This window comes from Trichosurus vulpecula, chromosome 1 (genome assembly GCF_011100635.1).
Source record: "Trichosurus vulpecula isolate mTriVul1 chromosome 1, mTriVul1.pri, whole genome shotgun sequence".
Taxonomy (NCBI): domain Eukaryota; kingdom Metazoa; phylum Chordata; class Mammalia; order Diprotodontia; family Phalangeridae; genus Trichosurus; species Trichosurus vulpecula.
In genome coordinates, this window is record NC_050573.1 from 362,750,044 (window position 1) to 362,763,796 (window position 13,753).

At 37.4% G+C, this 13,753-nt stretch overlaps 1 protein-coding gene across 2 annotated transcripts in view; it reads right to left on the reverse strand.

Annotated features, from left to right (window-relative positions):
• The window catches only part of SLC39A6 (solute carrier family 39 member 6), a 38,826-nt gene that overhangs the window by 13,277 nt on the left and 11,796 nt on the right, over positions 1 to 13,753 (reverse strand). The window contains exons 5-7 of one of the 2 annotated variants that reach the window (XM_036741247.1): positions 10,549 to 10,767; positions 8,901 to 9,006; positions 3,465 to 3,842 (exon numbers count right to left, since the gene is read on the reverse strand). In XM_036741247.1, the coding sequence (XP_036597142.1) occupies positions 3,465 to 3,842; positions 8,901 to 9,006; positions 10,549 to 10,767 (703 nt within the window). The remainder of the gene's footprint in view (positions 1 to 3,464; positions 3,843 to 8,900; positions 9,007 to 10,548; positions 10,768 to 13,753) is intronic. The other variant, XM_036741248.1, reaches the window with a different exon arrangement.

Consider the following 13,753-nt stretch of genomic DNA (forward strand, 5'->3'; position numbering starts at 1 on the left):
TGATTCTACACATGGCCATCACAAGATGGTCAATATAGAAATCAGGATGACTATATACTTTGCAGCTGAAGGTAGAGAAGTTCTATGTAATCAGTTAAAACAAGACCTGGAGCTGACTGTGGCTCAGATCATGAGTTTCTTATTGCAATTCAGACTGAAGATGAAAAAAGTAGGGGAAACTATCAGACCATGTAGGCACGATCCAAATAACATCTTTTATGAAGATGAAGTGGAAGTGATGAATAGATTTAAGGGATTAGATCTGATAGGACAAAGGTTTACACAAGAGGCAGCAACAAGAAACATCCCAAAGAAAAAGAACAAGTGAGCAAAATGGCTATGCGATAAGGCTTTATACATAGCTGAGGAAACAATACAAGACAACTCTGAAGGACTTATGTTGAAAAATGCTATCCACCCCCAGAGAAAGAATTGATGGAGTGTGAACATAGAGTGAAGCATATTTTTTTACTTTCTTTTCTTGAGTTTTTTCTTGTCTATGTTTTCTTTCACATCATGACTATTATGAATACGTTTTGCATGACTACACACGTATAACATTTATCAAATCGCTTGCCTTCTCAATGAGAGTGTTGGGGATAGAGGAAGGGAGAGAATTTGTAACTCAAGTTTTGAGGTCCCTTTAACACTCTTTTTTTTTTCTTTTTTGGCGGCGGCGGGGGGAGGAGGGGCGCGGGGCAGGGCAATTGGGGTTAAGCGACTTGCCCAAGGTCATACAGCTAGTAAGTATGTCAAGTGTCTGAGGCCGGATTTGAACTCAGGTCCTCCTGACTGCAGGGCTGGTGCTCTACTCACTGTGCCACCTAGCTGCCCCTGGGACTCAAGTTTTAAAAACGAATGTTAAAAATTGTTTTTACATGTAACTGGAGAAAAATAAAATACTAAATAAAAGCTTTAAATGAATATGCAAAAAAAAAAAAGACTTTAAAAAAAACCTGAGGAAAGAAGGAAAGTAAAAGGAGAGAGGGAAAGATACACCCATTTGAATGCACAATTCCAGAGAATAGCAAGGAGAAATAAGGTTTTCTTAAGTGAGCAATGCAAAGAAATAGAAAACAACAGAATGGAAAAGATCTCTTTAAATTAGAGATTTCAAGGGAATGGTCCATGCAAAAACAGGCATGATAAAAGACAAAGATGGAAAGGACTTAACAGTAGTAGAAGACATTAAGAAGAGGTGGCAAGAACACATAAAAGAATTATAGAAGAAAGATCTTAACCTCACTGAAAACCATCATGGTGGGGTTATTGATCTAGAGCCAGCCATCCTCGAGAATGAAGTCAAGCGGGCTTTAGGAAGCATTGCTAACAATAAGGCTAGGGGAGATGACGGAATTCCAGCTGAGCTATTTAAACTTCTAAAAGATGATGCTCTCAAAGTGCTATACTCAACATGCCAGCAAATTTGGCTACTAGACTGGCAAACATTATTTTACGTCACAGTCCTAAAGAAGGGCGATGTCAAGCAATGTCCAGATTATTCAACAATTGTGCTCACTTCACAGGTCAGCAAGGTTATGCTTAAGATTCTGCAAGCTAGGCTTCAGCAAAATGTGAACAGAGAATTACCAGAAGAGGAGAATGGTTTTCAAAAAAACAAAAAGAGGAACTAGAAACCAAACTGCCAACATTTGCTGGATTATGGAAAAAGTGAGGGAGTTCCAGAAAAACACCTACTTCTGCTTCATTGATTACACTAAAGCCTTTGACTGTGTGGATCACAACAAAATGTAGCAAGTCCTCAGAGATGGGAGGACCAGATCATCTTACTTGTCTCCTGAGGAATCTGTATATGAGTTAAGAAGCAACAGTTAGAACTGAACATGGAACAACTAATTGGTTTAAGATGGGAAAAGGAGTACAACAAGGCTATACATTTTCACCTTATTTAACTTATATGTAGAAGAGAATACATCATGTGTAATTCCAGGCTGGATGAATCAAAAGCCAGAATTAAGGTTGCCAGAGGAAATATCAACAATCTCAGATATGCAGATGATGATACTATGATGGCAGAAAGTGAAGAAGAATTAAGAAGTCTCTTGAGGAAGGTGAAAGGCGAGAGTGTAAAAGCTGGCTTAAAGATTAACATGAAAAAACAAAGATCTTGACAACTGGCCTCATGACTTCTAGGCAAATGGGGAGAAAAAAATGGAAGCAGTGTCAGATTTCATAATCTTGGGCTCAAAAATCACTGCAGACAAAAAAAAAAATCACTGCAGACAGAGACCACAGCCACGAAATTAAACAATGCTTGCTCCTTGGAAGGAAAGCTATGACTATCTGGACAGCATGCTAAAAAGCAGAGACATCACCTTGCTGACAAAGGTCTACAGTCAAAGCTATGATTCTGCAGTAGCAACGTATAGCTGTAAAAGTTGTACTACAAGGAAAACTGAGTGCCACAGAATTGATGCTGTCAAATTGTGATGCCGGAGAAGACAGTTGAGAGTCTCTTGAATTGCAAGACCAAATCAGTCAACACTTAAAGAAATTAATTCAGACTACTCACTGGATGGCCAAATACTGAAGCTAAAAGCTTAAATACTTTGGCCACATAATGAGCAGACTGGACTTATTGGAAAAGACCCTGATGTTGGGAAAGATTGAAAACAAAAAGAGAAGGGGACGGGAGACGATGAGTTAGATAGATAGTGTCATGGACACAACAAACATGAACATGAACAGACTTCAAGAGATAGCACAGGATGGAAAAGCCTAGTGTGCTATCTATAGTCTATGGGATCATGAAGAGTTGGACACGACTAAACAACAACTTTTTATGTAAAGACAACAATATGGTAAAGACAAACAACTTTGAAAGAATTACTAACTTTGATCATCATAAGAACCAACCATACTTCCAGAGGGCTAATGATGAAACTTCCTTCCTGATAGAGAGGTGAAGGACTCAGAGTATAGAATGAAATTTTTTGGGGAGACATGGCTAATGCAGAAATTTGTTTTGCTCAACTATACATGTTTTTAACAGGGGTTTTGTTTTTCTTTTGTTTTCAACTGGGGTAGGGAAAGGATGGGAAGGAAGGAAATCAGATTCCTGCTGATTGAAAAAAATAAATTTTAAAAACATGTCTAGGTCTCCCCAAATTCCTGCAGCCTTTAAGAAACTGCAATGAATTTATACACTTAAAATTTGTTTCTTGACCAACTTCTCTTATATGCTACTTGGTACATATTAGAATTCCTAAAGCATTCAGGTCCTGCTCAAATGCCATAAAACTTTCATCATTTGAAACATTGTCAATCACACTGCTATGATCTCTCTTCTGGTACATACTATAAACCATCCACAAATGTACTAAAAATAGATATTTGCTAATTTAAAAATCTTAGCTGCTTAGAAAACATGATACTAAATAGCATACAGACCAAAGAAGCATTTTATATTAGCACTCCAAAGAAATATATGTAGATATACTTACCGATTGCTAGGCCGTCACTGAAATTGTGTAAGCCATCACCCATGATCACCATCCAGGCTAATGTGGCTATGCCAGCATCTTTCAACTCTTCCCGAGAGTAGCGCTGACTGTGACTGTGGGGATGATGATTCTGATGATGGTGGTGATGTAGAATATGATGGTAATCATGATGATGATGAATGAGATCATCTGATTGGCCTAGAGTATCATGGAAATGGGAATGACATTTATTCTTGCACCCTCTAGATACATATTCATTGTAAACTTCTTGCGGATGAGAGTGAGCTATCATGACTTCTTCTTCTTCCAATACTGCTGGTTGTTGAGAATCGAAGTGTGCAGGGTCCTGTGAGTCTGCCCCTATATAACCTTCAGGCCCTAGGTAACAACAGCAAGGAATTTAGATTTTAAAATGTCCATTTGGAAAGAACACGGTAATTGAGCTGGGGAAAAACACGTGGCGTCTAAATACAAATTTAAAATGTAAACAATAAAATAATATTAATAGGATATGATAGGTTCTAATCACGGGTTCTCATTTTATGACTATGGGCCACATTGTTGTGAGATTCAACCAATCAGCAAGTAATTTTTAAGTGTCTATGCACTAGGCACTGCGGTAGATCCTAGGGATACATGTACAAAGAATGAAACAGTCTTTACTCACAAGTTTACCTTCTAAAGGGAATGACAAGTATTATAAAAATATATACAGCATAAAATTAGTACAGACACATAAAAAAACAGCTCAACACAAGAAGTTTGGTAGGCAGGACACTAATATTTGGAAGCAGGGTCAAGAAAAGCTTCAGTTCGGGCAGAAGATGGTACCTGAGCTGCATGCATTGTAAAGAAAAAGAAAGGATCTAAGGAAGCAGAGAGAAGCATGGAGGAGTGCATTCCAGGCATGAGAAGAGAGACAGAATTTCATGTGAGAAACAGAGAGATGATGATACATAATCTCAACTGGGGAAGTCACTGCAGCAAAGCAATCTTTTTAAACCTCTCTAACTCATTATTCCACTCACCACAGTCAACAAACTTCCCAGAGCTCTCCCTCCTTGTAGCCTCTCAGCTGAAAACTCACATTTTACTGAAAAAAAACTGTAGTCATTCACTGAGATCATTCTCTTCTCCCCTCCTCCTCAATTCATATCTCCCAGACACCTTTTGCAACCATCCTGCCTTCACTCCTATTTCAAATGAAGAGGTGGCCCTTCTTCTTGCCAAAGCAAACCCCTCTACAGGCACAACTGATCCCGTTCCATCCATTTTCTCCAGCAGATTGTCCCCTTTATCACCCTACTCTCTCACCTTTCTTCATCTCTTCTTGTCTCCTGGCTGCTTCTCACTGCCTACAAACATGCTCCAGTCTTCTCTAACCTCAAAAAACCTCACATGACCCTCTCATCCCCCACTAGTTATTGTCCTCCATCCCGCCCTCCCTTTTGTGGCTAAAGCCTTTGAAAAGACTTATCATCAAATCTTTCGCCTCCTTTCTTTTCACTCTCTTCTTCACAGTCTATGTTCTAGCTTCTAATCTCATCACCACGCTCTACAAATTTACTAAAGATCTAATTGCCAGATTTAACGGCCTTTTTAAAAATCCTCATCTTTTATGACCTCTTTATGATCACCCTCTTTTCTCTACATTTCTGTGACATCATGGCTATCCTAGTTCTCCTTCTACCTATGAGACTGCCCCTTCTCCACTCCTGTGAAGAATCTTTGTCCAGGCCACACCTGCTAGCAGTGGGTATAACAGGGGATACCTCCCAGAGCACTTTCCTAGGTCCTCTATTTGCCTTAATCTCATCAGTGCCATTTCTATGTTCATTTTCAGATCTACTTATCTAGTCCTAACTTTTCTCTTGATCTCCAGTCACCTGTCGGATACCTCAAACCCCATGTTCCTCAGATACCTCAAACTCAACATGTACAAAACTGAACTCATTATCTTTCCCCTAAATGCCTCCCTCTTCCAAATTTCCCTATTAATGCAGGGATACCACAATTCTCCCAGGCACCCAGGCTTACCACCTAGGTGTCATCCTCAACTTCTTACTCTCTCACCCTGCTATAATCAATATATTGCAAAAACCTGTCAAATCTACCTTTGTAACATCTCTCATGTACACTCCCTTCTTTCCTCCGACACTGCAACTACCCTGATACAGTTCCTCATCATGTCAACCCTAGATCAATGCAACAGTTTGCTGGCTCATGTTAGTCCCTCTAACTCAATTCTTTCCCCACTTAGCTATCAAATCAATCTTCCTGAAATGCAGGTCTCTCCATGTCACCATATCAGCGCCCTCCATTCAATAAACTCCAGCGGCTTCCTTTTACTTCTACGAACAAATATAAAATACTCTAGCATTCAAAGTCCTTCGCAACCTGGCCCTTTCCTTCCTTTCCAATGTCCTTTTGCTTTATTCCCTCCCTGTGTACATTTCAATCCAATAATGCTGGCACCTTGCTGTTCTTTAAACAAGACAACCCATCTTTCAACTCCAGGCATTTTCAACGGCTATTCCCTACGCCTGGAATGATCTCTCTCCTCATTTCTGAATCCTGATTTTTCTGGCTTCTTTTAAATCCCGACTAGAATCCAACTTTCTCCAAGAAGACTTTTCCAATCTCCCTTAATTCAGGTTAGTATATTTCCCTTGACATTACCTCCCACTTACAGCGACATTTATACATAGTTGTTTACATGCTGTCTCCCCATTAGACTGTGAGCTCCTTGAGAACAGAGACTGTCTTTAACATTTCTTTGTATCCTGAGGGCTTAGCACAGTACCTGGAACATAGAAAGTGCTTAAATAAATGCTTATTGACTGACTGGATTACAGAGTGTGGGAGGAAAAATGTTCAATAACTCTAGAAAGATAGGTCAGGGCCAGGTTGTGAAGGGCCTTAACAGCTAAAGAGTAGTTTGTATTTTACCCTAAAGGCAATAAATAGGAAGGCAGTGGATGAATGGGGGAGAGCTACAGGGTCAGATCTATTCTTCAGGAAAATTACTCTTACAGAAGAGTGCAAGATAGACTATGGAGGTGACAGATGACGCAGGGAGACTAATTAGGAAGCTGTTTTAATAACCTTGGTGAAAGGTAATGATGGTATGACTAGCATGTTAGCTATGTGAATAGAAAGAAGAGTTCAGATGATAAGCTATATTGTAGAGGTAGAAATAGCAAGATATGCAATTGACTGAATATAGAGTGAAAGAATTAGGAGTCTACCATTGAGATTATGATCCTCTAAGACTGAAGAGAATTATGGTACCTTCAATAGAAGTAGTGAAGTTAGGAACAGAGGGAAAAGAGGAACAGCTGGGGGAGGGTAGAAAAATGAATTAGATTTTGGACATGTTGATTTTTAGATGTTTCCATGACTTCTGGTTTGAAAGGCAGTTGATAATGCAGCACTAAATCTCAAGGGATCTGGAGATATAGGAGTTATATGCATATAGAGGAGAGCTATACCCACGGGAGCAAATGAGGTCACCTGGAGAGTACAGAGAGAGAGAAGAGGGCCTATGATAGAACCATGGAGAACACCCACCCTTAGAAGGTTATCGTATGGATAATGATAAAAAAGGATATGGAGAAGCAGGTACACAGGTAGGGGGAATACCAGAAGAGAGAAGTATCACAAAAATCCAAATGCGAGATGGTCAACACTGTCAAGAGGAGAAGAAGGGGGACTCAAAAAAGACCATTATATCTGGAAATTAAGTAATTATTGGTAACTTTGAGTTTCATTTGAGCAATGAGATCAGAAACCAGACCACAGAGAGCTAAGAGAGTGAGAAAAAAAGAGCTAGAAGCTGATGATAGACACTTTCTTAAGGAGTGAAGCCTCAAAAGGGAAGAGAGATATGGCACAATACCTAGTGGGGATAGATGGATCAAGTGAGGGTTTTTTAAGGATGGAGGAGATGTGGGAATATTTATAAGGCATCCACAGCCAAGGAGTGAGAGGAGATAAAGTGGAAGCAATGAGTATGGGTAGCTTTTCCAAGGATCATATAAGATCCTTCCAAAACTCTGCCAGTTAAAAGTGAGTGTGTGAATGCATGCACTTGTGTGCACGTGCATATGTATGAAAAAAAAAAGAGAAGGAATTAGATGATCAACATTTATTAGACACATCCTATGAGTAGAATCATTTGTCAAGGGGCAGCCAGGTGGCGCAGTGAGTAGAGCACTGGCCCTGGAGTCAGGAGGACCTGAGTTCAAATCCGGCCTCAGACACTTGACACATGTACTAGCTGTGTGACCTTGGGCAAATCACTTAACCCCAATTGCCCTGCCTTCCCCCCTGCAAAAAAAAGAAAAGAATTGTTTGTCAAGCCCCTTTCCAAATACTGAGTAAATATGATAATTACTGCCTATTAATAAATACCAAACTCATAATGACGTATGCTTTGCACCAGGAACTAACAGTCAAAAGACAATTGTTTATAATCATCCAGTCAGATAAAACATTAGAAGTCTAGGGATATGGACATCAAAAACAAAAGACCAGGTAATGTCTATATATAATTCACAAAAGTGAATCAGAAGGCAGAGGACAAAACACTAAATAAACAACCATCCTGAATTCTCTCCAAAAGAATCTACTGGTAATGATAAAGTAAGCCACAAAATGCAGCATGACATGCAAGAAAAGATAATGAATTTGAAATTCAAAGACTTGGGTTTTAATCCTAGCCACATTACTTCTAGCTGTGTGACTCTGTTTGGTGTTGGTTATAAGAACAGCAGCAGGACTTAAAAGACAGCAAAGCCTTCCATATATCATTTTCTTGGATCCTCACAACAGCCTGTGATAGGGCATATTTATTATGTTTACTGTACTTAATCTCTCTGGGTCTCAAGTTTCTCATTTACGAAACTGTAACAGGAAAGAAAAATTTCTTCAACTGAAGAGTTTCTGGATGAAGCTTTGATTTGGTTTAAAAAGTTATTTGAAAAAAAATTTAAAAAATAAATAAAAAGTTCTTATTTGGGTTCAGTACATTAGTGTTCTTTATCTCAGTGTTTGAGTTGATTTCAAATTCCTCTTATTTTTAAAGGAATACACTAGAGGCAAATCCTATACAGTGGGGCTATGGAAATAAAATGTGACTGGCCCTAAAATAAATGACCTCCTAGGCAAAATCACCTCACTTCTCCAGGGGAACAAATGGGTTAGTGTAAGAAGGGTATACTAAAGTCCCACAGGACCAGGGATGGCCAGCCTTGAATCTTCTGGCAAATTTCCCCTGAAAATGACGATATTCTCACTTCCTGTCACTTTTAGAGGGTATACAACATAAGTTATCAGCTGTTCTTTAGGAAGCAGATAAGGTATTAGCTCTTCTGATTAAAAAAAAAAAAAAAGGATACAGCAGGGTTTTCTCAAGATTTGATTACCAGGACTTACGATCATCTGTGTCTAATTTCTCTTCGTTTGTTGAAAGTTGAGATTCATACTTGGACAACTGTTTCTTAATCTCCATCTCATCATCACTTTCAGGCTTTTTTTGAGTCTAAAGCATCGAGGGAAAGTAATATTTTAACAGAATTTGCAAACATCTAAAAGTCAAACATTTAATCAAATATATTTAACATAAAAGCTGTATTAATAGATTACTACCAGATTGTAAACTTTTGAGTACAGGTGAGTATATCACATCTTTTGAGATGGGGAAAAGGGCACTCTATATATACATGTTTGTTAAGTATATAATAGTTTGTGTGTATATATATGTAATTGTTAAATACATATTAGATGGGTTCAGTAAATATATATACTTCGTATCAATCATAAATATATGAATGCAAAGTCATAATCACAGTATAGGACTATAACACCTCAGAATTTTATGTTTCCTCCTCAATTTATGACTTTTGGCTATATCAATTTCCTTAGTATTTGAAATAATCACACAAAGGGGACCCCATTTTTATACAGTTGTAACAGTAGAGTCATTAACTCTAAGGATTAATTCAAGATATGCTTCTCTCAGAGGAGGAGGATGACTCATTAAACTGAAATTTGTTCCTTTGTCATCTCTTGTGAAGAGGACAGAAAAAACCCTTTATTATCAGCAAAACCAATATTGATAGTTATATTCATCAGCAATTAAAAGCCAGAAATTGCCTTTTTCGTAATGCTGCATTTGCTGTTCAGTTGTTTCAGTTGTATCTGATTCTTTATAATCCCAACTGGAGTTTCCTTGGCAAAGATACTAGAGTGACTTGCCATTTCCTTCTCCGGCTCATTTTACCAATAAGGACTCTGAGACAAACAGAGTCACACAGCTGGTTAAGTGTCTGAAACCAGATCTGAACTCAGGAAGATGATTCTTTCTAACTTCAGGCATCCACTGTGCTACCTAGGTGCCTGATAGTGAAGCATCTCCACATGCTATTCTTCACTGGCTATCTTATACATATCACTAACATAGGGCCATGTTTACAATAAGGCACTTAATATGCATTTGTTGAATTAAGTCAAAAAGAGGGCACTCTCCCAGCCCTATCTACCCATTTCCAACCTCATAAGATTAGAGCTAGCTGCAGAAAGACCATCTCCTGCCTGAACCACTAGGATTGATGAGGAAAGCTCTTTGAGCATGGATGACATAAATAATGTAACTGAAAAGGTACTGTCAATAGAACATGAGAACCAATTATATACCATCTCTGGCAGAACACTGAGTGAGTGCCACACAAATTTTTAGCCAAAAAGGAAGATAAAGTATAGGGCAACATTTTCAAAGAAATGTTCACCACTATCATCAACTAATATTTAATGGGTATCTACTGCATTTCTGGGTCTGGAAGCCCTGTTAATGCCATAAGCCTAAGTCATTTACTTTTATCCTTTTCCTTCTCATGTAGGGTTGGAGACTTTAGGGAAGAAGAATCTAGAAGTACTGACACTTGCAAATACTCCCTAAGTTCCCTTAAGTAGCAGGACTAGAGGCTACTAACTCCCCAAATCTAAGATCCTGCACCTCAGGTATAGTACTTATCAGCATGAATAGCTTTTAAAATACATTAAGTATTAGATATTAATATTTTACCTTTTTCTTCTTGTCCTTAAATTGTTTAATCAATGTGATTAAATGTTCAGCAAGAAACATGAAATACAGGCCTCCTAGAGCTGTAAGACCTTTCCAAGTGGAGTCAAAGTAAGTGCTTTCTTCTATATTTTGAGAAGATAGATGACTAAAAAGTGGTCCTCTGCTTGCTTGAAGGGGTTGATCCTCATGACTATGACTATGGTGGTGACTTGCATGAGACTATGAACAAACAATATGTTTCAAAATTGTTAGATTCAATTTACTAACATACAAATGATTGCAAATGACTTGCCAATGACATAAGAAGCAACATTAAGAATTCTTTCATACTGAGAATAACTAATACGATAATGTGTTTATACTTTGGTGCAATCAGTCTGATACATATACATACTTATGTATATATACACATCTATGTGGGGAGAGAGATAGCACACTTATATGTAAGTCAACAAAAACACACTCATCCAGATGTTAGTTCTCTAAAGACTTCAAATACTTGGACTAGTACTTAAAATTTTAAAAAATTTTAGCCCCTGAGCAAAGGACAATAAATAAAAGATTCCAATGAAATTGGTTTATGTTGATGATACTTGCTATCTTTTAGATCAGTAGGAAGTAGGTGCAAGTGAATGAAGCCTAACTGATTTGGGGGCAAGCTCTGAAGCAGAAGATTGTCATAAAAACAAAAAGCTCTTCTTTGCAGCGTATTTACTTATAAGTTTACTTTTCCCCCCTTTAGACTGTAAGCTCCTCGAAAGCAGGGACCTTTGTCTTATACTTGTAACTCTAGCAATTAGCATATAGTAACTTGTATACTACAAGGCATTTAAACATTTGTTGAATTAGAAAGTGTCTTCATGTCAGCAGTCTCACATTTACCTGGTTCAGGGTCCAAATTAATGCATGGATACACGAAGACTTTTAGAAGTTCTATCATCTCCTATATTTTGAAAAGACATTTCAGAATCACTGACTAACCTGAGGACAGCATACTATTCAATTTTGGAATTTACTTTATGTAAGCAAGGTTAGTATCTGGCCATTTTTTATTATCTTTCCGCTTGCAATAGTGCCTCAATGATAACATACAGACTAGGACGTTATTCAGGAATTTGAAATGTTACAAATTACAGAGAAGATGATCTGCACAGGTAGAGGGAGTTTCCTCATCCAAAAGTTCCTCATATAACCAAAGGTCCAGTCCCCATCCTTATCACATGAGGAATCTGATGAGAAAATTAAGCCAGAAGGAAGGCACACAATCCTGTAAGACCTTTATATCATTAAAATATCTTGGATTCAATTGTTAATGTAGTTTGGGCCTGAAATTATTATGCTGCATGTCCTGACACCATTTCTATAGAAGCAATATCTTCTAATGATTAAAGATTCTTAAATAAAACTCCTAAATTTTTTAGGAATCTTCCTGGATCAGATGAAGGTCTTTTATAGCTCTAAAAAACCTAACACTCCTTTACACTCCATGAAAGTACAAATAACAGTAAAAGAGAAAACTGAAATTCACATGTGGTCATTTGGTCAACAAGTATTTACTAAGTGCCTACTACATGCCAAGCACTGTGCTAGGTGCTAGAGACACAGAAAGAAAACAAAACTAGTACATGCCCAAGGAGCTTAATTTTTTTTTCTTTTCAAAGTTTATTAATATTTTGTTTTTATGTCACTAACATCTCTCAGGATATCTCTTTTCTTTTCCACTCTCTAAGGGCTTTCCATCGTAACAGAGAATGAAAAATAAGGGAAAAACAGTTCAGCTACATCTCCCAAGATATAAACCAAGTCTAACACTGGATGCAGGGTTCCATGCCTACAGCGCACTCACTTCTGCAAAAGGTACTTTCTCATCTTTCTTTTGTGGGGTTAAGCTTGGTCATTATAATTTAGCAACATTCAGTTTTGATTGTTTTATTGTTAATGCTCTTTCAATTTACATTGTGGTAGTCACTGTAGATGGTTTCACTGGGTTGCTTATTTCACTTTGTATCAGTTTATAAATGTCTTCTCATGTTTCTCTGTATTCATCATTGGGAGTTACCGTTTCTGACACTGAAGCAATATTCCAATACATTCACAATTCATTTAGCTATTCTTCATTCACTAGGCACCCATTTTGTTTCTAGTTCTTTGTTACCTCAAAAAGTGTTGCCATAAACATTTTGGTATTTTGGGGGCCTTTCTTTTTATCTTTTTAAGCTCCTTGAGTGAAGGAAGCTTACATTCTACTGGTTCACTGTATCTGTGATTCCAAAATATGAGAGAATGTTTCTCAATGCTAATACTAAATTAAAGGACACTGAGAACAGTAAAGTAGCATTCCTGAAGAGAATGCTTTGGGTTTTGACTTGACAATTAAATCCAGAGTTTTAAAAATTTCTTTTATTTTGAATTTAACACCCTACCCCATCCCCCAACAATAAGCATTTCTATATATAAAGTAAAATACAAAAAGAATTATATATATATATGAAGCTATCAATATTCATTCCATACCACTTCTTTTTTTAAAAAATCATATCATGATCTCAAGCCCATGACTTTCATAGCTGATTTTGCTTCCTTCTGTTCTTCTCTGAGAACTTTTAAAAATGTTTCTGTCTTTCTAGTACCAAATTGAATAATAGGGGTGATAATGGACATCCTTGTTTCACCCCTGATCTTATTGGGAATGCATCTAGTTTATCCCCATTACAAATAATGCTTGTCGATGGTTTTAGGTAGATGCTATTTATAATTTTGAGGAAGGTTCCACTTATTCCTATGCTTTCTAGTGTTTTTAATAGGAATGGGTGTTGTACTTTGTCAAAGGCTTTTTCTGCGTCTATTGAGATGATCATATGGTTTCTGCTAGTTTTGTTGTTGATATGGTCAATTATGCTAATAGTTTTCCTAATATTGAACCAGCCTTGCATTCCTGGAATAAATCCTACCTGGTCATAGTGTATTATTCTCGTAATGAGTTGCTGCAATCTTTTTTGCTAATATTTTATTTAAAATTTTTGCATCAATATTCATTAGAGAAATTGGTCTATAATTTTCTTTCTCTGTTTTAACTCTACCTGGTTTGGGTATTAGTACCATATTTGTGTCATAAAAAGAATTTGGTAGGACTCCTTCTTCACCTATTTTCCCAAATAGTCTACAAAGTATTGGAATTAGTTGTTCTTTAAATGTTTGATAGAAT